Below are 25,733 nucleotides of genomic sequence, written 5' to 3'. Positions count from 1 at the left end.
AGGTTCCAGGAATTAGAATGTGGGTCTCTGGGAGGGTGGGGAACATTTTTCAGCCTACCTCATCCCGCAATGAAGTTATTTCCTATTTTCTATGCAGGACATAGAGTATAGTAAGAAACAGACAGACCTGAGTGTGACTCCTGGATCTGCCTGACATTGAGTGAATTACTCAAATTCCTCACACTTGAGTCTCCCCATTTATAAAATATGAATACTAATATCTTCTAAAAAGAGTTGCCATGCGGATTAAATAAGATGGCATGTGAAGTGCCTCTGCACAGTGCCTGGCTCTCAGTAAATGCTCACTAAGGAGTGAGCGTTACCGTGAACACAAATGAATAAACAACATTCAGAAGGCAAGTGACTTGCCGAAGGCCACCTAACCAGAAAGTGTCAGTGCCTGGAACTGAATCTGGGTCTCTCTGGCACCAAAGCCCAAGCATGTTCTACCCTATGGATTAGGCATTTCGGGCTTATGTGCTCACAGCCTTAAGAGGCAACACATCTAGGTTATTTCAATTGTGGATGCTACTTCATACTCTCTTCCGGCTACTGTACAGCTGCATCCCTTCAGATCACCACTTCTAGTTACTGAGACTGACTTTACACAGTCTACCCTAAGAAAGCAATATCATGTTTCCAATGATTTAGAAATACTGGAGACCCTGCTTATGCAGGGGTGCGGTTAAGAGTTTGGCTTGTACAAAATCACATCAGATTGGCTGGCAATCCATTTGGTCTGCAACTCCAGGGGTTCTGGACAATATGGGAATTATAACCGAAATCAATCTCCACCTACAAAGCTACAATTGGAAACTGCATTTCAAACAGGACCATGAGGTCTCTCTGGGGCAAGGTGCCTAGCCCAGCACTTAGAATTTAAATCCACCTAGGCATTCGCTGCCTCAGAGTCAACGCAGCAGGGTTAATTCCAGTTCCTGATACTTCAAAAAAATGTTTGAAGAAAATTTCAGACACTCACAGGGAGCTCTCTTCAAATTCTCATGTCCCCACCCATCCATCCAACCGTTTCCTCGGCACCGGTCTCCTCGGGTTATACAACATCGGCTGCGGGGAATGGGGAGCCCAGCTGTGTGCAGAGTTTGTAGAAAACATTCTGAATACTTTAGCTCTGCCAAATACTTGGTTAAAGAACGATATCCTCTAATTTCTTAAGCCATGTGTATTTTAAGTGAAATGTAATCCATATGTCTGTGACTCATTTAAATGCACTTCAGTGAAGCATGGTTCACCAAGAGCGCTGGGATATGTCTAAGCCTTTCTTAAGCTTCTCTTTGATCCAGGAAATTGAATTCTGCCAACGACAAATGAAGCTCCTGACAAGAGAGGGTCTAAGAGAGCTGTCCTTTATCCTAGATAAGATGTTAAAATCTATTCCTCACCCAGGAGGAAGCTGGGGAGAACTCCACAGCCTGGGTGATATGCAGAGTTCTGCTCCAGATCAGCTACGCATTTCCACCAGGCCTCCTTGGAAGAGAGGTGCGGCAGCAAGCGGTGGTAACTAACCTACCCCGTCTATTGCTGAAAACACTCCTCTTCTGCCTATTTCTCCCCTTCTTGGGTCCTCCAGTATTATACAACTCAAATAGGGATGAAGGGGAAAAAGCCCAGGAGCTAGATCACTCCATTAGCAGTGAATGTTAATTTTCCAGGACAATTAATTTTGTTGCTTGATTTCCAAGACAACAAAAGCAGTCTCCACCCCTAAGATATCTCTGAGGGACTGGTAAGAAGTTAGAGATATGAAGTGAGATGAAAGTCGGAAGTAGTGGTAGGTACAATCATCAGTAAACCTCCAAATGCCTAAATTCTGCCTTGACCATTACTATTCCCCATGAGGTCTGGAGGTAGATATGCACACAAAAGAAAACAAATATCCATTCTTATTAGCTAGCCTTATACAAACAGGATTTCTCTTTCGCTGAGCTGGAGCACAATGAATGGGGTGAGACCAAAGGACATCTCTCCTTTTCCCAAGCCAAAACCTAAATCTGGCATCATTTGGACTCAAGGAAGGAAGTCTACTGAAGAGATGAGAGTTGCAGAATGTGCTTCAGAGACTAGCAGAGAGAAGTATATAGATGGCCAAAGATCCTCTGGGCACAGCGCCCACTGGCTGAGCTGCTCATTTGCTTTTGAAGGTGATCTTGTAATGCAGTAATTGAGCCAGTGAGCATCCTGCAAGCAGGTTCAACACTTCAGTGTGCCCTCCTCTTGGGAGAAAGTGGAGAAGGGAGAGAGCCAGGGCCTACATCTCCCTGGAGGCGACCAACTCCCCAGATGCCTACAGCTAAGGAAGATTCCATTTGATTTCAGCAAACAAACTGTTGTCCAATAGGCAGTCCTCAGAGCCTGGGGGAAATTACGTGGAGAAAAAAATATTATGGATTTATACCTCAAAATTGTGGGTTGTGGAAATAGCAGCCTATAATTTCTTCCCTGTAATTTCCCTTCTCGTGCTTATGTTGCCTAAACGGTGGGTCCTGAGCTATCAGTTCATCCCCAACTTCAAGGTCTGTGGTTTTGGGGGTATTTGCCTTTATCCCACTGTCCCCTATTTCCAGGAATGTCTACAGAACTGGAGAATAAATGCCCTGAGGCAGGGACCTCTTTTCCATTTTCCACTTATGTGGTATCCTTTCAATAGGTAGCACAGGAAAGGCTTTTAGAACCCAACTGGGACAAAACCCTCATTCGACAGATGAGAAAGTTGAGGCCCAGGAGGGCCAACTGGCTTGTTGACCAATTCCACATTGTCTGTCTCTGAGCTCAGTACTCTCTCCACTGTACCATACAGCCCTAATCACAAGTCAGGTTCTCCTAACGACAGCTATGTACCAACAGTGGCAAATGATGGATAGGTGTGAGTAAATGTAAGACTAGGGAACATATCAGAGCAGAGTACTACCTTCATCACATACAGGTGAGTCTATAAAAACACGTGTGGAGCAACATGTAGAGTATAATCTCATTTCTGCTCCTCCCTCAGCACAAAAACAGCAGCCTGGTGTGCTTCTGTGTGATTGTGCCGATGAGTATCTACGTGCGTGCTCTCACACGCAGAGAAAAGGTCCATGGCAGGCTCACCAACTGTTCACAGGGGACTCTCCTTGTGGGTGGGAGACTTTCATTCTTTCACTCATTATATTCTGGTATTGCTACATGTTTTACAATGAGCACGTACTGCTTTTGCAATTTAAAAAAGCACAAGCTAGAAAAAACTAGTGGCTGCCATTTACTGGGTATGGAGTACAAACCAGGCACTATGCTGACCCCCTGACGGGCACCATCTCATTTCATCCTCCCAGCGGCTCTACGGTGTGGGACTCTTATTATACCCCAGATAGGGAAACTGAGGCTTGAAGAGGACGTACGGTTAGTAAATGGCGAGTCAGGATCTGAACCAGGACCCTCCAACATGAAAGCCGCATTGAGGTTAGCCCTACGATGTCACTCTATTCCACCTGCACTCAACAGAGAAAAGTGTGTGTGTCCCCCATGGGAATGTCATCCGTTTATCCTGAGTTGCTTCACAGCAGAAAAAGGGTGCCAGCTGCTGTGCTATGGAACTAAGGCACCTTGGGGTGTCTGCTGCCTGAGCTGAAGGCCCATTTGCTGTGCCCCTCTCTCCTGGCCTAACCCCCATGTTCCTCCATCCTCACTATGCTTGGCTATCTCTCCATGTGTGAATTCCATTAGAGGCCTGCTCACTGCTATTTTGGGCCATGCATTAGCACATGGGCTTTGATTAGACGAGAGAAGGCCAGACACTTCAGGATGATGAAAAAGAAATTAGAAATGTCCTCTCCCTCCCCTCAGAGTCCCAGAAGCCCTTGTCCACAGCTCCTAGGAGGCCTGAGAATCCAATATATGAGGAGACGTACGTGGGGGCAAGGGGAGGGAATGGAAACCCCCATAACCTATTAGGACCTTTGAACCCGGCTGTTCTTGCTCCTTGGAACTGTCATCTCCCCGCTGTCCACGTGGCTCACTTCCTCGCCTCCTTCAGGTCTGGACTCAAATATCAATTCACCACCAACGCCTGCTCTGGCCACCGTTCCCAGCACCTCCCTCCTGAACCCCTGCTCTCCAGAGCCCTTATGTTCCTTTTGTTTCTGCCACAGCAGTTGTCACTGGACATACTACACATTCACTTGTATATTTATTGTTCCCCTCCACCAAAATATAAGATCCAGGAAGGCAGAACTGTTTTATTCACAACTATATCTGCAGTACCTGCACTGGTGCCTGGAATGCTACAGATGCATCCAAGAGGGAAAAGATAAATGAATCAACTGAGGAAGCTGAGAACCAGAGCCTGAGGATCACTTAGCACAGGGCCTAGTTTCCCCCTCAAATATCATGGGATTATAAAAACTTTATAATTTTGATAAAATGTGAAAAATCAGAAAAGCAGCACCACCACCCCCCAAGCTGTTTTGAATCCAGACTTGCACGCACCATGAATGAGAGGGCTTTTGGGAAGTAAACACACTAGGAAGTCATGTGCAGTTGGAGTTCCGCTTGCTAACACATGTTCAAAAACAAAAAGCCCAATTTAGACGAAAATAGCAGGAAGCCATCCCCAGGGATACCTGGTGAGGTCATATTGCTTGGCTCTGCTGCTTCCACTTTTGTCAAGTCTCCTGCCTGCTGCCAATTCAAGGACGCCAGGAATCACATCCAGGCCACTGCTGATCACTGGGAAACAAAAGAGCTCCAGGCAACAGACAACAGAACCCCATCTCCGGGCTCTCCTCTGGAACCTCAGTGTGGGACCGTAAAACATCACAATAGTAGTCAACTATTTACTGTGTTCTCTGTAAGCACTTTGCGTACATCGCTGTACTCAGCCCTCACAACCACCCATGTGAGGCTGGTGTTACTAGTCTCATTTTATAAGTGGGGACACTGAGATTCTAAAAGATGCAGCAATATGCCCCAGGTTACTCGGCTAGTAAGTTGAAACTGGGTTTCTGTGATTCCAGATCCAAGAACACAAATGATCCTCATTTCACCTCTCTCATTTACTTGCTGTGTGGCCTTAGACAAGTGCCTATCCTTCCCTGAGTTGAAGTTTCTGCTTCCATGCATAAGACTGCTGCACTCAGTGTTTTCTATGGCATCTTCACGCTCTAACTTCCTATGACCTCTTGCAAAGAGTCCAAAATACGAAGGAAGGATGAGTCCTGGGATCCCTGCTTGGCCAGTCCAACTCCAAAGGATTTGCCCATGACACTAACCCCATCACGTAGGCAGCCCAGAGGAAGCTGAGGGGTCAAATGCCCCAGCTGGTGGCAGAATAGGACAGATTAGACGGAGGTGGCAATAGGGAACAACAGACTAGAGCTAGAGGGTTAGGGCCATGAGAAACTGAAGAAGGCCCCTGAGAGAGACTAAAAACAGACCCTCTGGGGGCCTTTCCTGCAAGACCAAAGGAAGACAATGCAAGGAGAAATCCCAGGCAGATTTCTGGGCCTGCACCCTCTGCAGACACAGCCAGCTGGGTCTATTCCAGGGAAATGGGACAAAAGGAACACATTCTTGGGCTGGTTTTACTCCAGGAGTAACGTAGGAGGAAAGTAGCAAAAATGATTGAGATGCCCATCTTTCTGGCTTCCCGAAGGCCACCACATTCTGGAGGCAGAGGAAAGACTCGGATGAAGCCCGTTACTGCACAGGCTGCTTAGGTCATACTTTTACTGCACTTCCGACACCACTCATCCTCCTCTGAGAGTGTCCAAAAAGCCCAAATTTGGAATAATTTATATTCTTGCTTTCCACCCAAGCTTAGCAGTCATTCCCATCCTCCTGGATATGGGAAGGTCCCTATCCATCGCCTTCTTGGCAGGGATGCGTGTGATTACTCATCTGCTTCCAAGGGACTCCGGAGGCAGCCAAGAGGAGACAGGCAGTTCTGAGAGCCATGCAGCCTTATCTGCAAGGTCTGTGCGGCAGAATGTAAGTGGGACTGTTGGTGGGGAAATATCAGAAGCCCTCAGAGGACCCCGGCCAAGTAAGGAGAGCTCTCCAGTGGCCAAAGCAGATTGGGAATGGCCAAAGAATGGGCAAAAGACACAGCCGTGCCTTATGTCTATTCACCTGCTCGATAACGTGAATCAAGATACAGCTGCACTTGATGGCAAATCCATGTGGAAATATTTCTGAGCCAGGCAGCCACCCAAGAGGAGTGAGGTTAGGAAGATGGAGGAACCAGCCCGATGAAGCCAGGAGACTGCTGACCATATGCCCTTATTGGCAGGAGCTCAGATGCAGCTGACCCAGAATGGACAGAGCAGCCAGGGTGTGAGCATCAAATCCCAGAACACTCCACCTTGCCTCTCTCCTTTCTGCTGTTTTCCTCTAATCTCCTTCACTTCCTGCTGTGCGCTGTGCTGGAGCTAGTAAGACAGCTGCCAACGTCCTCCAGCCCATCCCTCCCTTCATGTCTCCCACATACACACACTCACACACACTCACGTGCAGTGAATTCTAAGAGGCCCCAGAAATACAGCCTGAGGAAATTCAAGGAAGACGTTAAACAGTCCACTAATTTCACAGCAAGTCAAGAGACTGTGGAAATGCTGGCTCTGTAAGATGCTCCCCACAAAGGAACCCTAGCTTGAGAGCTTGGGTCACTTTGCTAACTGTTTCCTTCCAAAACAGCGGCACCTGCGTCCGGCACTGACATGCAAGTGGGTTGTTTCATTTCAGACAAAGGAGAAGTCCACTTACTCATTCTTCTCCAGGTCCAGGATCAGTTCTCGCCCCTCAGCCATCACCCTGAGCTCAGCTTTGAGTGGATGCTAAAAGCAACAACAAAAGAATGTCAGTTCCTAAAAGCAGGGGACGAGGCTACCAGGAAGGGGCGCACGATCTAGCACAGGGCTCTGACCTGGATCCACAGGAAGTGGATCGACAAAAAAGGCTCAATCTCATTTCCAGCCCAAACGTGAAATATCTTCACTCCCAGAAGGACCCAATTCCCCTCCCCCATCTGCATTCTCCTCAAAGACAAAGGAGAGAAACTCCAAGCCGAAATGTGGTTGTAAGCGCCTGCATGCAGGCCTGGTAAAGGCAAACCCTGAAAAACACGATCTTGGAAGACAAATTCTGAGTGGAGTTAGATCTGGCTTCAAGTGCTGGCTCCGACACTATAGTTGTGAATTGGGCACATTACCGAACCTCCCTACAACTCAGTTTCCTCATTTATAAAACAGAGGAGTAAGAGTCAACTTTATGGGGATCTTGTAAAGACTAAGTGACATGGTAAATGTAAAGAATTTATTACAGCGCTTGGCATACAGGAAGCCCGTTACATGTTGGCTGTTATCTAAAGTACCAGGGAAAGCCTCTTCATCATGGTCTCGTATTTTATTTTATATTGGCTCTCAGTTTGGATACCCCTCAATCATCTCAGAGGAGACAACTAGAAGAACCTCCTACTAAGGTTTTAAAGGTCTGAAAGATACATTTTACACACAGGAGAAAATTTGCTGAGGGCCGAAGTAGCTACACACCCAGAATAGACCATTTAAAGTATCATACAAATGGCCAATAAGCATAAAAAACATGTTCAGCATCACTGGTAACTTTCCCTCACCCAAAAAGATTTTTTTAAGATATCTTTTAAAAAACCAAAGCAACAAAGATTTTTTTTAAACCATAAATCACAATGCAGTGGAGTATACTATAGAATGGGCACTCTCACACCCTACCAGTGAGAATTTCAATCAATACTGGCTCACCGGAAAATAATCTGTCGGTATGGACCAAGAGTTTAAAAATGTTTAGGCCCTCTAACTCAGAAATAGAAGATTCTATCTGAAGGGAACAAATGGAAACACAGGCAATGCTTTATACACAAGGATGCTCATTACTTACAATAATGACTAATGAAATAGAACCTAAATGTCCAAAAATAGGAGAATGGTTAAATAACTGATAATCCATTCACATGACAAAACATTACACAGTCACTAAAAATGATGACTTTCAATAATTTTTAAATTATCAAGAAAGTACATATGATAATGATTAAGCACAAAGGTTTAAAACATAACATTGTATGCTTTATTCATTCACACTTTTGTAAAGGGACTAAAGTAGAGAGAAATAAACCAAAAGGTTACCATAGTTACTTCTCAGCAGTGAGAACATGAGTTAATTCTATTTTGTGCATTTTTCCATGTCTTTATAATGGCTTTATATATATATATATATATATTTTTTTTTTTTTGGACTGCGTTGGGTCTTCACTGCTGCACACGGGCTTTCTCTAGTTGCAGTGAGTGGGGGCTACTCTTCGTTGCAGTGCACGAGCTTCTCACTGCAATGGCTTCTCTTGTTGTGGAGCTCTAGGCACGCGGGCTTCAGTAGCTGTGGCGTGAGGGCTCAGTAGTTGTGGCTCGCGGGCTCTGGAGCGTAGGCTTGGTAGTTGTGGCGCACAGGCTTAGTTGCTCCACAGCATGTGGAACCTTCCTGGACCAGGGCTCGAACCTGTGTCCGCCGCACTGGAAGGCGGATTCTTAACTACTGCCCAGCAGGGAAGCCCAAGCTTCTACCCCTTTTAAGGTTGACCTCAAAGCTTAGTTCTGGCATGTATGAGAAAGTGGGTCACCTGCTTTGCCAGCTCTGGTTGGCGCCTGCCTCTTCCAAGCACGTTTCTCTCCTTATCAACTTCAAACTCCACTTCCCATTAGGGTCCTGGGCATCCCTGAAACTTTTGTGCCACTGAGGGCTCTGATGAGATCCGAACATTGTGATCTAGGATGCTTATGCAACTCTGTCCTTTGCTATTTTTTGCTAATTTATCCTACTCACTTCTCTTAACAAGGGACATTTCAAAAACATGGGGAGAGGAAGCTAGGGGGATGTTTACCCAATAACTTTCACTAAGAAATTCACTTCTCTGTTTCTGATGCCTATTTCTGATTCAGCTCCACCAATACCTATTTCTGGTCGCTGGTCCTTTGCCACTTCACTCTGGGGGGTCTGGAGCAAGGGCCCTGCCCAATCACATTAAGCATCAGAGACACAGTCCCAAGTGGGCATTTGAGGAAAAGCGCACAGCAACAGAGCTGTATCAATCCCTTATCCAAGAGGTAGGTGGCCAAGAGTCCACACAAAAAAATGAAAGTTGACACAGATCAAAGCACTTTCACTTCTCCCCCAAAGAGACACAAGCTGCAACATGAGTATGAACATTTATTTTTAAGTGGGTAATCCAAAAATATTTCTCTAGTCTGGAAGATGCTCAGACACTGATATTTAAGATATGATGTTTCCAGGGGACATTTCAAGCAAAACAATGAAATAGCACTGTAAGGATTTATGTAGCTTCCCTGTCCAGATTCACTCAGTTTTTGTCTTGCAACTCTACTCTGTGCTAGGAAGGGGCAACATCACCTCTCCTAGGAAGTGTAGGAGCTGACCCACTGCTTATACTTCCCCAGGGCAGGGTTAAATGCCTTTCTCTTTTGAGCTAGATTAAACAGATCTTCAGCTCCACAGGGTATTGGAAATCTGTCCTATATATCTGTACCCCCCTTAAGACATAGTACAATATTTAGCATATAGTGTTCAACTAACGTTTGATGAATGAAGTAATTACAAAATGAGAATAAGATGCCTGAGTGAGACCTACCTCTCCCTCTCTTGACATTCATTCATTTGTTCTTCAACAAATATTTATGGTGCCAGGCACGGTGCTAACTATTCCTACAAAATACAATGACCCAGATTCTGGGCAGACAATGGCTGGGAACAAAGACAGGATCTGAGCTCCACTTTGTTTCTCAGGCCCTTCCTGAGGATGCCCAGCATCCCACATCTGGAGGGAACAGAGAGGCGTCTATAAAAGTATCAGATCCATTCCTTGGACAGTAATGGATAGGTTGGAATATCCAAGATCCTAATTTTTAAAAATAACCTTCTCTAGGACGGCCATCCATTAATTTGTCTAGACTTTTCCTGAAGCTATTTTCAGTCTCTCCTACTTTTTGATGAAATGAACGCCATACATTTATTGTCTTTAGGATAAAACATTATTTGCTTTCATTTGTCCTAGTATTTTTGCTGTAAATTCCCTTATTAAATCCAAACTGGAGCATTTTTGGACATGTCTGTATTACTCTAGGCATAACTTCATGTATTCTGGGCATTTCTACTCTCCATTTACCTTTCCAGACTCAAGGACCACAAGTCTGAAATCTTTCCTGACACAGCTCTCTCCTCTCTCTGCTACCGTAATCTGGCTCTTATATGTTGCCCAATAAATCACTGACCATTTGAACCCAAAGGGCTCTTGTTAACTACCCCTCCTCTCCAGCCCTCTTCCTTCTTATCCCATCTAAGCCCTATTTTATAAATGAGGAAACTGAGTTCAGAAAGTGAAAGGTCCAGTAGCTGGTTACTGACATGCAGCAATCACATCTTCCTTTCCAGTTCTTTCTTGTCTCACTTGAGCTATAAGAACCAGAACCAAAGACTATCCTAGATGCACAGATCCTTCCTGCAAGAACAGGATAATGTTTTCTGTCTTATTCCCAATCCCCTTTATAAAGCCTGTGCATTCTGCTGGTGTCATGGCCCAAGGAGCCTACTGAATTTTAAGATTATTGGATTTGAAGACAGATTCCTCAGTACAAGGTCTCTACCCTGCGTCTTATTTTAAAAATAGTTTGGGTTATCATTTTTCTCTCCAAGTATATTATCTCATCAATAAAGTGAAGCAGGGACTTCCCTGGCGGTCCAGTGGTGAAGACTCCGCACTCCCAATGCAGGGGGCACGGGTTCGATCCCTGGTCAGGGAACTAAGATCCCGCATGCCTCACAGTGTGGCCAATAAATAAATAAATAAATGAAGTGAAACACATATTATGCAGAGCAAAAACTAATGACAAAATTTAATCAATCCCAGCTGAGAGTCGGTGATTTTTGTGACACATATTTGCACTTAGCTTATGTCAGCATTAACGTGGATTTTCATTTCCTCAACTACTTGCATTTAGAAGTGTTTCTAGTAGGTTGTCACACAACGAAGGAAAGCCCCATCTGGGATTTCCAAAACTGGAACACAGAGCAGAAAGAGTGGGCCAGAAACGGAACTAGTGGTGATAACTGGGCTTGCAGGAAAGTTGAGTAGGTGACCTCAAGCCTCACAAAATGGAGTTGTCAGCTTCTGCCTGTGAAAATGAGATTCTTTGTCTTACCTTTTCCCTCAAGGGGCTTTCTGCAGTCTTCCACTGAGGTATTATTAGTTCATGCTGTGGCTGGGGGCTGCCTTCCCCACTTCCTCCTGCCAACACAGGAAGCACACCATTGGAATCCCAGACCTCTGCACCCTAGCTAAGCCAGGCATGCACTGCCAACCGGAAAGACCCATATTGGGTTGTCAGGAGACCTGATGGATTCCAGGCTCTTGGCACTCACTATGGGTCAGGCACTCTGCTAGGTGCTGATAATATAGTGGTTGGTCTGTGTATACTTCACAAAGTTTATCTTCTAGAGATGGGAAGCAGACAACACAAATATTCTCCAATGGTACCAGAGGGTCATGAAATAAAGAGACCCTGAAGAGGAGGTACCTATTTTAGAGAGGATGATCAGCAAGGATGGCATTTAATTGAGACCTGAGGGACCAGAAAGTTGCAAAGATCTAGGGGACAGGTGTCCCAGGGAGACAGGTCAGCAAGAGCAGAAATGGCCTTGGCCTGTTTAAGGAACAAGCAGAAGTTAGAGGTAGCTAGAACGTAGCAAACGAGAGGGGAAATTGGTAGATATGGTCAGCAAGACAGCCATGGGTCTGATATCACAGAGGGCATGGAAAGTGTCTGGATTTTATTATAAATAGACTTGGAAGGCACTGGAGGGTTTAGACACAGAGCAATATGATCTGTATTTGGTTTTTAAAAGATCTTTCTGCCGCTGGGTGGAGATGGAGAGGGTGGAGGTGGGGGAGGGAGGCAGGAGTGCAAGTAGAAGCAGGAAGGCAAGGCTGGAGACTTGCAGGAGCCCTAGTGAGAGTTGCTGGTGGCTCAGACTAGAATGACATCAGTAAAGAGGAATGAAGTGTTTGGATTCTGGGTATATCTGGAGGGCAAGCCCCTGGGTATTATTTCCATTGAGTTTCAGTTTTCTCATCTGTAAAATGAAGACAATGATACCCACCTGCCCATCTCACAGCATTACTGGGGAGAGTTACTGTGAAAGTGCTTCCCAATCCGCAAAGCATCATTGCGTTAACCTGAGCTTCCTAAGGGCAAGTTTGCTTTTTCATATCACTTTCTACTTTCCAAATGATTCTCACCACCCAGTTCTCTGTACTCAAGACAACCCTGGGAGCTAGGTAGGAGGATTCCTATTTTTCAAGAAAGGTGAATTGAAATCTGTTTGAGGAGACTTGTTCCAGGCAGGGCAGACCTCAAACATTGGTCGCAGGCAATCTTAATAAAGTGGTAATTGCTCAAGACCTAGGCAAATTAATCTCCGTAAGAATAGGCCAAATCCACAGGACTCCTGGGGTTGAAGTGAGGACTCCAAAATTTATTCTTTCTAAACCAACCACATCAATCACATAGAATACAATGAGTGACACAGAAGATGGCCATAGTTGTTCTGTTAGACTGGCCCAATTATGAGTGATTAGCTTTCCTTTGAGATTACTGATATGATGTGTTCTCAATCAAAATAGACCCTAAAAAATAACCTCATTAGAGTAGAATTAGTTTCATCATATTAGTAAAAATGAGAAGCAATTCATTCATTTACTCATTACATATTTTCTGAGCACTTAACTGTATGCCGAATACTATGCTAGGTGCTTGATATTCACTGGGGAATCAGGCATAGTTTCTGATCTAGTGGCTCTGATCAATCTAGATTCTCTGCAACAAAAAGGAATTATGCTATTCAATGGAACATTCAAAGGAATGAAATGATCTTTATGATTGCAAAAATTATTGAAAGCTAGGCTCAATAACAGGAGCACAGTACATCTTAAGAAAAATTGTTCAAACCTTGGAAATAAGGCAAAAAGAGCAAGCAGGATGTCCTTTCAATGTCACATTTGGAGCATTGTTTAACGGGCCTTCCCACATATTAGTGAATTATCTAGAGGAATGTACCTTTGTTTGACTTTTTTGTTTCCTATTAATTAAGGGCTATACTCTGTGAAGTTATCTGTTAACTGTAGCTTTCAGTCTGGTAGAGATGCAAATGACTTCAGTACACTAGAAAGATAACTAAGAATTATGGTTGTTTGGCCCCATGGAGCACTGACCACTTGTGTATCTGTCCCAGCACAGGATTTCAACATTATTTCTCCAATGCTTGTATCACTCCTGTTCCTCTAATGCTGTGAACTAGCTTTACCATTCTATTCACTGCCTCATTAATGAATCAAATCAATCTTTGCCAACCTTTCATCCTATATTTGTATGAGTCATGTTTTTAACTTTTTGAAAATTATACTTCTGCGATTTCTTGAAGGAATTTATAGTCATTGAAACCATGTTTTTGGAGAATGTAACGATGTGGCAAATGCTCATAATGTGAAGTGACTTATGCAAGACACAAAACAGTACCTATGGTATGGCTCCAATTTTATCAAAATATATTTATAGGCACACACACAAAGACTGGAGAAAAGAGGAGAGACTAGGAAAGCAGCGGAAAGAAAAGCCAAAAGCAGAAAAACCAAGGAAAAGGAGAGAGAGGGAGGCAAGCCAGGGAGGGACCGACTGTTTTCTGCCTGCTCCGGGTCTCCCGCATCTCCACCACATCCCCTGGCGCACAACGTGGGAACAAAGCCGGGGCTCCGGCCTGGGGGCCGGCGGGGGCGCTGCCCCGAGGAGTTGCGGGGGGCGACTCCCAGCTCCCCAGGTCCCCCAACCCACCCACCTCCAAAGCCCCCCGTCCCCCGCCCCCCGCCCCGCTACTTACTTCTGGTCCACCACGGCAGGGCGAGCGCCAGCAGGCAGAGCTGGGCAGCGCCCACGCCCCGGGGCATGGTGGCAGCTGGCCCCTCGCGCACTCTGCGTTCACCAGCACGCGGCCATGCCAGCACCCTAACCAGGCCGCGGCGCTTCTGGAACCCACGGTCGCCCTGCAGCTCCCAGCCCTGCTCCCAGCCATTGGCCGGGACGCTCCGCCCCCGGCTCCGCGGAGGAGGGGCGGGAGGAGCCAGGGGCGGAGCCAGCGCGACCCCTGGGAGCCAGGCGAGGTGGGGGCGGGGGGGCGGGGGGCGGTGTTCGGCTGTGCTCAGGTGCTGGCGATCAGGGGAGGGCGAGTCCGAGCCGGAGGAGGGGTAGGGATTCACTGTGGGCGCGGCCTGAGGAGGGTCGGGGGCTTGGGTTTGTAGGAATTAAACTGGACCCCTCTGGGTACAGCGGCCCATTTCTTCTGTCCCGCACTGGGCTAGACGCCTTGGGTGACACTCAGAGGCTACTCACCCAGCACCGTCCTCTAGAGGCCGCCACGCTTGGACGCAGGTTCTGAAAGAGTTAACCTGACACAGAGAACTAAGTGCTATATGGAATTGTTTTCTTAGCAGGACACAAATCAGGGATCCTTTCCTTCTGACTGGGAGGAACGGGGTGGTGAAGAGAGGATTCCCAGAGGAGAAGACGTCTGAGTTCAGGAGGAGGCGAAATGGAGCACCAGGCAGAAAACGCGAGACAAACAGACTAGGGCGGGAAAGTCCATGGGCTGTACTGGGGAAAAACTGGAATTTGGGATGGTTAGGATTTAGGGCTTTGGAGGGAACGGAGGGAGATGAGACTTGAAAATAATAATAATGACTGTCACTTACTGAGGGTTTACTGTTTGCTAGAAAAAGAAAATAATAACTAAGACTGATAGAGCGCTTCCTAAGTGCCAGACACTGTCTTCAGCACTTTACATGTCAACTTATTTAATTAATCAATCTAGGAAAAGAACTACCTTTTATTGTCCTTTAATATGTGCTGGGGACTCTCTATACATCATCTCTTTTCATTAGCCCAATGATCCCCTGGGGTAAGTACTAAGAGTTTCCTGGTTTAGAGATAGAAAACCAAACCTGAGAGGCTAAGTAATTTGCCCAAGGTCACACAGCTAAAGTCAGAGTCTGGATTCAAGTCCACATCTGAATAACTCCAGAGCCTCTTACAGCACACCTTATTTTACAGATGGGTAAACTGATAATCAGAAAAAACTGCCTTGCCTAAGATCCCTTAGCAAGTTTTGGCAAAGCCTGTTTCTAAAGCCTCAGACCTCTTGTCATCTATTCCTTTCACTGAGTCTCCTAATTCAAACCCAGGTTTGTACAGTTAAACAAGATGCTGTGTTTGGGGGAGGAAAAGGCACTCCTGAAGATTAGTAGGTATGTCTGTTGAAACCACTGGACATACATAAAAGACACTGCTCTTGCCACTGATGTATTTAGAGGCTGTATTATTCTGTTCAAGCTGTCATAACAAAAAACACAGACTGGATGGCTTAAACAACAGAAAGTTATTTTTTCACAGCTCTGAGATTAAGGTGTTGGCTTGGTTGGTTTCATACAAGGCCTCTCTTCCTGGCTTGTAGAAGGCATTCTTGCTGTGGCCTCACATGGCCTCTTCTCTGCTTGTGTGAAGAAAGCAAGCTCTGCTGTCTTCCTCTTCTTAAGGACACTAATTCCATCAGACAGAGCCCCACTCTTATGATCTCATTTAATTTTTATTACCTCTTTATAGGCTCGATCTCCAAATACAGTCACTGGGGGTTAGGGGTTCAACATATGAATGTGGGGACACAGTTCAGTCCATAACATTCTATCCTGTGGTCCCCAAAGTTCATGTCCTTCTCACATGTGTCAACTGAAAAAAATGCACAACGCGAGAGTTGTGAGTTAAGTGTATTTCGGGCAAAATGAGGACTATAGACTGGGAGACAGCATCTCAGGTAGTTCTGAGGAACTGCTCCAAAGAAGTAAGGGGGAAGGTCAGAATTATATATGACTTTAGTGAAGGGGTTACATACATCAAGCACACATTTTGGCAGAGGCTTGCTAGTCAGGAGGAGCAGATGTCACTGTTAATGACATTAGTGCTCTTCTAGTCGTGAGAAGATGCAAGAATTTGGGCTCATAAAATCTTCTCCTGAAGATATCTAACTATCTAAAGGCCTGTTCTGCCAGTTTTTCCCAGAGCACGGAGTGCCTCATTCCTGATCTCCACCCTGAACTCCTTTCAGGAGGTGTTGAAAGTCAGCGACTGCAGTGGCTAGGGACTTACTTCCTTCTTGTAGAGGCTGATGGCAAGTGCCAAGTTTTAGTTGATGCGTGCAATTACCCCATCCCAACAGCCCCCGAAGACTTAACCCATGCCAGCATCAATTCCAAGCTCAAGGTCTCATCTAAATCAGATATGGGTGAGATTCAAGGTATGATTCATTCTAAGACAAAATTCCTCTCCATCTGTGAACCTGTGAAACCAGACAAGTTATATGCTTCCAAAATATAGATTTAGGGGGACATTCTCATTCCAAAAGAGAGAAATCCGGAAGAAGAAAGGGGTGACTTCCCATGCAAGTCCAAAACCTAGTCCAAATTCCATTAGATCTTCAAACTCTAGAATAATCCTCTGGCTGGATGTTCTGCCTTCCCAGCCCACTGGGGCAGTAGTGTCATCCCCACATCCCTAGGCAGTGGCACTGCCCCCTCTGCTTTGGGCAGCAGCCCCACCCTGTGGCTTCTTGCTTCAGTCCTGCTCCTGAGGCACTGGGCAGGGGAAGCCTGGCTCCCTGAAACCAAGAGGGGGTCCTACCCTCTGAAACCAAGAAAGAAATAGCCTTGCCCTCTGGGCCTGTATGCTCTACACATACAGTGGGAATGGCAGCCCTGCTGATCTCTGAATCACCTTCAGGGTCGTTCTTCCCTTTTCTTAAAGGATAAAGCACATTCACAGCCAAATAGCTCTATTGTCCTGTCCTATAGAATCCCAGTTCAAAAGCCTTCCTTTATTTTGTCTTATCTCTGTTCTCCTTCCTCCGTCCGAACTGGCAGGGTCTCTGCTAGCATAATCCCATCTCTATTCCTGGCAGCTGCAGAGATGGCTGATTAACGGTTTGAGTCATCTCATTATCAGGTGATTGTCCAGCCACACCCTCAGCATCTTCTCTAGAACATGTGCTTTCATTTTTTGCAATGTAGATGGGCTGAGAAGTTTCCAAATCTTCAAGCTCTTTTTCCTTTTTGCTTAGAATTCCTTCAATTTATCTCTCTCCTTTTGTATTTTACTATAAGCAACAAGGAGAAACCAGGTCACACCTTTAACATTTTGCTCAGGAATCTCCCCATCCAAATATCCAAGTTCGAAACTTGGAATTTCTACTTTCCACAAAACACTAGGACACAATTCAACCAGGTTCTTTTTCAATTTATAACAAGGATCACCTTTCTTCTAGTTTCCGGTAACATGTTCTACCTTTTCATCTGAGACCTCACCAAAATCACCTTTAATATTCACAGCTCTACCAACATTATCTTCACAATATGTGTCTTCTTAAAAATGATAGCCGCTTTCTTTAGAGTGCTTCTCTTTTTTCCTGAACCCTCACCAGAATTGCCTTCAACATCATATTTCTACCAATAGTCTCTTCAAGGCAATCTAGGTTGTTTGTAGCATGGACCTCAAAGCTTATCCAGCTTCACTATTTACAATAGCCAGGACATGGAAGCAACCTAAGTGTCCATCGACAGATGAATGGATAAAGAAGATGTGGCACATATATACAATGGAATATTACTCAGCCATAAAAAGAAAAGAAATTGAGTTATTTGTAGTGAGGTGGATGGACCTAGAGTCTGTCATACAGAGTGAAGTAAGTCAGAAAGAGAAAAACAAATACCGTATGCTAACACATATATATGGAATCTAAAAATAAAAATGGTTCTGAAGAACCTACGGGCAGGACAGGAATAAAGATGCAGACATAGAGAATGGACTTGAGGACACAGGGAAGGGGAAGGGTAAGCTGGGATGAAGTGAGAGAGTGGCATGGACATATATACACTATCAAATGTAAAACAGATAGCTAGTGGGAAGCAGCCGCATAGCACAAGGAGATCAGCTCCATGCTTTGTGTCCACCTAGAGGGGTGGGACAGGGAGTGTGGGAGGGAGACACAAGAGGGTGGGGATATGGGGATATATGTGTATGTATAGCTGATTCACTTTGTTATAAAGCAGAAACTAACACACCATTGTAAAGCAATTATATTCCAATAAAGATGTTAAAAAAAAAAAAAAAAGCTTATCCAGCTTCTACCTATTACCCAGTCCCAAAGCCACTTCTACATTTTTAGGCATTTGTTATAGCAGGACCCCACCTCTTGGTACCAAAATCTGTATTAGTCTTCTAGGGCTTTGCATAACTGAACACCATAGACTGGGTGGTTTACACAACAGAAATGTATTTCCTCAGCTCTGGAGGATGGAAGTCCAAGATCAAGGTGTTGACAGGGTTGTTTTCTGGTAAGGCCTCTTTTCCTGGCTCCTAAACAGCTGCCTTTTTGCTGTGTCCTCACATGGCCTCTTCTCTGTGTGAGCATGCAGAGAGAGAAAACCCTGGTCTTCCTCTTCTTTTAAGGACCCTAATCCTATCACATCAGGGCTCCACCCTTATAACTCATTTAACCTTTATTACCTCTTTATAGGCCCTATCTTCAAATACAGTCACATTGGGGATTAGGGCTTCAGCAGATGAATTGGGGTGGGAGGGAAGACATAATTTAGTACAGAACAGGGGCTCTAGCCCTAGAGCCATGAGACTAGAATTCTAGTCCCAGCTCTCTCCGACCAGCTCTGTGACTTTGGGTAAGTCACTTCTCTTTTCTAGGCCTGAGTTTCTGACCCAATGGCCTGGGAATGGTAATGGCTACCCCAATCCATCTCACTCAGGAGCTGTGAGAAGCTGTTGAGATAATGGTGGTGAAAGTGCTGTGCCAGTTAAAAAATATTGAAGTATCAAGTCTAACTCATTCTATGGACAATCTACTTGCAAAAGGCATCCAAGCTCTGTATCTGAAATTTGCTCCCAATTGCTGGCACTCAGCTGAACAATATTTAATCAGCATGTGCCCCTGAAAATTGGGAAGTAGCTCACAAGAGAAAAAGTCCAGTGGTTTCCGCACTGACCAAAAAATGATTCCCAATTCTCTCATCTGTGCCCTTCCACACTTATACACAGAAACATATACACAACTTTTGACCCCCAAAAGACTTCCCATTTATTTGTAAAGAATGTATTTGTTATTTATAAAGAATACTACATCTCTACATAATCTTTAAAATATTCATGACATTTAATCTACTAATTACATTTCTGGAAAACTAGCCTAAAAAAATAATCTGCAGGGCTTCCCTGGTGGCGCAGTGGTTGGGAATCCGCCTGCCAGTGTAGGGGACGTGGGTTCAGGCCCTGGTCCAGGAAGATCCCACATGCAGTGGAGCACCTAAGCCCGTGCGCCACAACTACTACGCCTGCACTCTGGAGCCCGTGACCCGCAACTATTGAAGCCCGTGCACCTAGAGCCTGTGATCCGCTGCAGGAAAGACCACGGCAATGAGAGGCCCAGGCACCGCGACGAGGACCCAACGCAGCCATAAATAAATAAATAATTTAAAAAAATAATAATAATCTGCAATGCACACAAAGATTTATGGACTACAATGTTCATAGTGGTGTTATTTATAATAGTGAAAAATTGGAAACAACATAAATGTCCAACTGTGAAGGAACAGTTAATAAATTATAGAATATTCATATGATGGATTATTATGTGGCCATTTATTTAAAATAATGTTTGCAAAGAGTTTATGCTCTGAGGTTAAGGGAAAAAATCAGTGTCCAAAATTACAAATGTAACTATGATCTCAGCTATGTAAATAAAAGACTAAAAAAAACACTAGAAGGAAATGTGCCAAAATGTTAATGGCAGTTACCTCTGGATGGTGAGACTATGGATGGATGAAGGTTTTTTGTTTGGTTTGTTTTTTTTGGTTTTTCTTCATCATTTTTTGTTTGTTTGTCTTGCCCCTTCCATTTTCTACAATACTTCTCTACTTACATGTTACTTTAGTAATGGGGGTGGGTGGACAAATGGTAAACACAGGAAAGAAACACAAAAGGAATAATGGTTTATCCTGATGTCTTATGCAGAGAGTTTTGCATACTTGACCTCTCTACACAAGCTTGATTCTCTCCTCTGATGTTAGGGAAACTGAGGCAGAGTTAGAGCAACCAGTTCCAAATTTCAGGAGTCCAGGTGACCGAGGTCACTGTTCCTTCTAGTTACAGTATAATATCATGGTTAGGAGGTGGCCACCCTGCCAGGTTTAAATTCCTTTTCTGTCCTTTACCAGCTGTGTGACAACAGGCAAATAAACTTTTCTGTGACTTTGTTGCCTCATCTATAAAAGATGCTAATAATGATAGTTCCTAGATCATAGACTTTTTGTGAGGCTTAAACGGATGCTTAGAATAATACCTCTCACTTAGTAAGCAGTTAACACATGCTAAATGTAATAATTCTCATTCTACTGCTAATAAGTATGGGGGTGGGGACCATATTCATAATGCTTAACTTGTGCTTTTAGTTGTGTAATGTGTGAAGAGTCTAATTATATACTGATTCCTTAATTATTATCAAAGATAATGATCACATTATATTGTAACTGTCTTTTTCTTACCCCACATTCACGACATTGTGAGCCCCTCATGAACAGGAGCTAGACCTTTTTCTTCTCTCATCCACCCCCTGCATCTGGAAGGCACAATAAATGTTTAATTAAATTAATTATAAATTAAATAACTAATAATAATTCTTTCATTCTGGCTCAGCACAGACTTCCAAGTTGCTCATGGGAGAATTTTCTTCATGGGCCCTTACTGTGAAAATAGTGTTGGCCCTGTGATAGCTTTCCTTTGTAAATCATTTTCCCAGCAACTGGCTCTTTTTTTTTAAAGTTCGGTTTATTCGAGTATAATTTACATACATTAACATTCTCCATTTTTTTTAGTACACACTGCTATTAGTTTTGACAAATGCATATAATCTAATAACCACTTCCACAATCAAGATCACCCTCCTGTCTCCTGTCACTCCTAACCCCTGGCAATCACTTATCTGTTTTATGTCCCTATAGTGCTGCCTTTTCTAGAATGTCATATAAATGAAACCATACAGAATGTAGCCTTTGGAGTCTGGCTTCTTTCATTCAGCATAATGCATTTAAGACTCAGCCAGGATGCTGCATGTATCAATACTTCTTTCCCTTTTTATTTTGGCCGTGCGGCTTGTGAGATCTTAGTTCCCTGACCAGGGATTGAACCCGTATCCACTGTCCACGGCAGTGAAAGTGCTGAGTCCTAACCACTGGACCTCCAGGGAACTCCCGATACTTCTCCCTTTTTATTGTTCAGTAGTATTCCATTGTGTGATTATACCCTAGTTGTTTACCCATTCACCAGCTGAAGGGCATTTAGATGGTTCCAGTTTTTGACAATTATGAATGAAGTCACTATAAATATTCAAGTTTCATGTGAATGTAAATTTTCATTTCTCTAGGGTAAATAATTCAGAATGGACTTCCTAGGTCTTGTGGTTAAATATATGTTTAACTTCATAAGAAACTACAAAAAGTATTTTCCAAAGTGGCTGTATGATTTTGCTTTCCCACCAGCAATGTATCAGAGTTCCAGCTGCTCTGCATCCTGGCCACGATCCCGTCAGTCTTTTAATTTTAGCCATTCTAATAGATGTGTAGCTCCCCAACAATGTTCTTGCTCTTCAAATACTCCTTGAGGTAGCAGGTTAGTATTACTGGATCCATTTTGACAGAAGGAATTAAAGTCTAAAGAGGATCTTTTACCCAAGTCTCTTGGTTATATGCAAGATTTTAGTCTTTAATTTTGAGTTTTTACCCACAGAAAAAGCAAATCTCCCTAACCCATGGGAAACGCATAAAGCTCTTGGAATCACTCATTCAACCAACAGCATTTATTACGTGCCTGGCCTTTGTTAGAATCTATCAATACAAAGATTTCTAAGATAAGATCTCCACTATAACAATTAGGGCAGGAGGAGGTGGGGGAAAGAGTGAAGGAGGTAGAACTGACAAGTAAATTAAAGGGCTAGTTACAGACAGTGATCAAGTTTCTTGATGTGTGACTTGGGTCTCTTGATTTCCCAACACCAGGTAATGTCTCTGGGATTGTGGACCATCATTATCATCATCATCATCACCATTAAGCACCTCAAAGGGTGCTTAATTAAGCACCGCGCCTATATTATCTCATGTAGTTCTCGTAACAGTCCCATAAGAGATACTAGGTCAAACCATATGAAATTATTGATTTTATAGGTCATAAAGAGTCAAACTTTGTCAGTGTAATATGGTTCAACCTAATAAATAATAGTTGTAATTGACTGCACAAGGCTTACGATGTGCCTAGTGCAGTATTCATTTTATCCTCAGGATAACCCTCTATGGTGGGTACTACTGATATTCCCACTTTATAGATGATGCAGCTGAGTCTGGAAGCGGTGGTGGAAGGGTAACTTAAGCACAATCATGCAGCTGCTAAGTTGGAGACAAAGCCTGAATTCAAACTGAAATGTGGGGAACTTCAGAGCCACTGAAGCCATAGTGGTCTGTATCCATACGTATCCACATATACTCTGGGATTATTACAGATGAGCAAACTGAGTGAAGAGGTGAAGTTGCCTGAGGTGACTGTGGGATCTACCATGCCCAAATTTGTAGGGCATCCTAGCTTCAGATTCCTGGCCAAACTGCCTTTTTTTCCTCATCACCTGCTTGTCACTCTGGAAATTGGGCTGAATCCAGGCCATCCTCAGGTGCACTTCCATCAGGGTAGTGACCCCATAGCCAGGAAAGAGGCATTGATACTTGTTTGCTCTCACTAGACCCTAAAAGAAATATATTTTTTATTTAACAAACTTTATTTATTTTAGAGCAGATTTAGGTTTGCCACAAAATTTAACAGAAGGTAGAGAGAATTCCTTGTACTTCCCCACACATGCACAACCTCTCCGTTTCTTCATCTGTGAAATTTCCTTGCTTTGACGTCTTCTCCATCTAAAATTAATATAGCTCCTCCTGATTTCTTTTTTTTTTTTTTTTTTGCGGTACGCGGGCCTCTCACTGCTGTGGCCTTTCCCATTGTGGAGCACAGGCTCCGGACACGCAGGCTCAGCGGCCATGGCCCACGGGCCCAGCGCTCTGCGGCATGTGGGATCCTCCCAGACCGGGGCACGAACCCGTGTCCCCTGCATCAGCAGGTGGACTCTCAACCACTGCACCACCGGGGAAGCCCCTCCTGATTTCTTTTGGATAGTGTTAGAATGGTATATTTTTCTCCATCCATTTAATTTATATACATATATATACACATATATATGTATATACACACACATATATACATACATATATATGTATATAAGTATAGGGTTTCTTGTACACATGTAATTGGTCTTGTTTTTTGATCCACTCTGATGATATCTTTTTTTTTAATTGGTACATTTAGACCATTGACATTCAAAGTAGTTATTGATATAGTTGGATTAATACCTATCATATTTGCTACTGTTTTCTATTTGTTGCCTTTGTTCATTGCTTTTGGGGGTTTTTTTTTGTTTTGTTTTTGTGATTTTTGTTTTTTTCTTCCACTCTTTTCTGCCTTTTGTGGTTTTACTTGAACACCATATATGATTCCATTTTCTCTCTTTTCTTAGCATATCAGTTATACTTTTTTTTTACTTTTCTTAGTGGTCCCCCTAGAGTTCACAACACACATTTACAGCTAATCCAAGTCTACTTTCAAATTACACTCCACCACTTCACAGGTAGTATGAGTACATTATAATAACAGAATAATCCTAATTCCTCCCTTGTATCATTGCTTTCATTCATTTCACACACACACACACACATATATATATATATATACGCTCTGATGTTTTGTTCTCAGGTGATGCTGATGCTGTTGACAGGAGAACATTTTGAGAGCCATTGCTTTTGAATGTCATTGAAAGAAACTGTAGTAATCCTCTTCCCTCATTTCCAATTTTTGGATAATTTTTATCAACATTAAAAAAATCAGAACATTAAAAATAGGCAGAACACTCTGACATAAATCATAGCAATATTTTTTTGGATCTGTCTCCTAAGGCAAAAGAAATAAAAGCAAAGCTAAACAAATGGGACCTAATTAAACTTAAAAACTTTTGCACAGGAAAGGAAACCATCAACAAATGAAAGGACAACCTACTGAATGGGAGAAAATATTTGCAAATGACGTGACCGATAAGGGGCTTATATCCAAAATATATAAACAGCTCATATAACACAACATCAAGAATACAACCTGATTTAAAAATGGGCAGAAGACCTGAATAGACATTTTCCCAAAGAGGACATACAGATGGCCAAAAGGCACATGAAAACATGCTCAACATCATTAATCATCAGAGAAATGCAAGTCAAAACCACAATAAGCTGTCGCCTCTCACTGGTCAGAATAGCTATCATGAAAAAGAACACAAATAACAAGTGTTGGTGAGGATGTGAAGGAAAGGGAACCATTGTATACTGTTGATGGGAATGTAAATTGGTGAAGCCACTGTGGAAAACAGTATGGAGGTTCCTCAAAAAACTAAAAATAGAACTACCATATGATCCAGCAATTCCACTCTTGGGTATATACCCAAAGAAAACAAAAACATTTATTCTAAAAGATATATACACCCCAATGTTCATAGCAGCACTATTTACAATAGCCAAGATACGGAAACAACCTAAGTGTCCATCAACAGATGAATGGGTAAAGAAGATGTGGTATATATATGTACAATGGAATACTACTCGTCCAGAAAAAGACTGAAATTTTGCCATTTGTAACAGAATAGATGGACTTAGAGGGTATTATGCTCAGTAAAATATGTCAGACAGAGAAAGACAAATACTGTATAATAGAATTTATATGTGGAATCTATAAAACAAAACAAACTAGTGAATATAAGAAAACAGAAACAGACTCACAGATATAGAGAACAAACTAGTGGTTACCAGTGGGGAGAGGAAAGCAGGGGAGGGACAAGATAGGAGTAGGGGATTAAGAGGTACAAACTACCATGTATAAAATAAGTAAGCTACAAGGCTATATTGTACAGCACAGGGAATATAGCCAATATTTTATAATAACTATAAATGGAGTATAACCTTTAAAATTGTGACACTATGTTGTACCCCTAAAACTTTATTCTATTTCAGAGCAAATTTCTTTATATTAAAAAAGTTGTCAATACATAAAGAAGTGTGCCATAAAAAAGATATTTTAAAATGTGGAGAAAATGATTAAGACTGTCCACTGGATGCGGGAAGGGGACTGTTCTATAAAGTCTTTTCATGATGCTATGTAATGACTAAGATAAATCTTGAAGAATCAGTAGATATTTTCCAGGTAGACAAAATAGTTGTGAGTGAAGAATGTTTCAGGAAGAGAAAGCAGTATTTATAAAAGCATAGTGGTGTGAATCCCTCTTCATTAAAACAAAATTTACGCAACCAACCTTTACTGAGTTCCCACTAACTGCCAGGCTCTGGACCAATCAGGGAACTGCAGGAGTTCAGATTGGCTGGCATGCAGGCAGCCGAAATGGGG

At 43.4% G+C, this 25,733-nt stretch overlaps 1 protein-coding gene across 2 annotated transcripts in view; it reads right to left on the bottom strand.

The window, feature by feature from the left end:
- ADAM19 (ADAM metallopeptidase domain 19) overlaps positions 1–14,207 on the bottom strand; it is an 88,778-nt gene extending 74,571 nt beyond the window's left edge. For both annotated transcript variants that reach the window (XM_033407916.2, XM_033407915.2), the window contains exons 1-3: positions 13,966–14,207; positions 11,235–11,320; positions 6,757–6,827 (exon numbers count right to left, since the gene is read on the bottom strand). In XM_033407916.2, coding sequence (XP_033263807.1) covers positions 6,757–6,827; positions 11,235–11,320; positions 13,966–14,032 — 224 coding nt within the window. In that variant the 5' untranslated portion in view covers positions 14,033–14,207. The remainder of the gene's footprint in view (positions 1–6,756; positions 6,828–11,234; positions 11,321–13,965) is intronic.
- Positions 14,208–25,733: the final 11,526 nt, after the last annotated feature.

This window comes from Orcinus orca, chromosome 3 (assembly GCF_937001465.1).
Source record: "Orcinus orca chromosome 3, mOrcOrc1.1, whole genome shotgun sequence".
Taxonomy (NCBI): domain Eukaryota; kingdom Metazoa; phylum Chordata; class Mammalia; order Artiodactyla; family Delphinidae; genus Orcinus; species Orcinus orca.
This window is presented reverse-complemented; position numbering and strand designations above follow the sequence as displayed.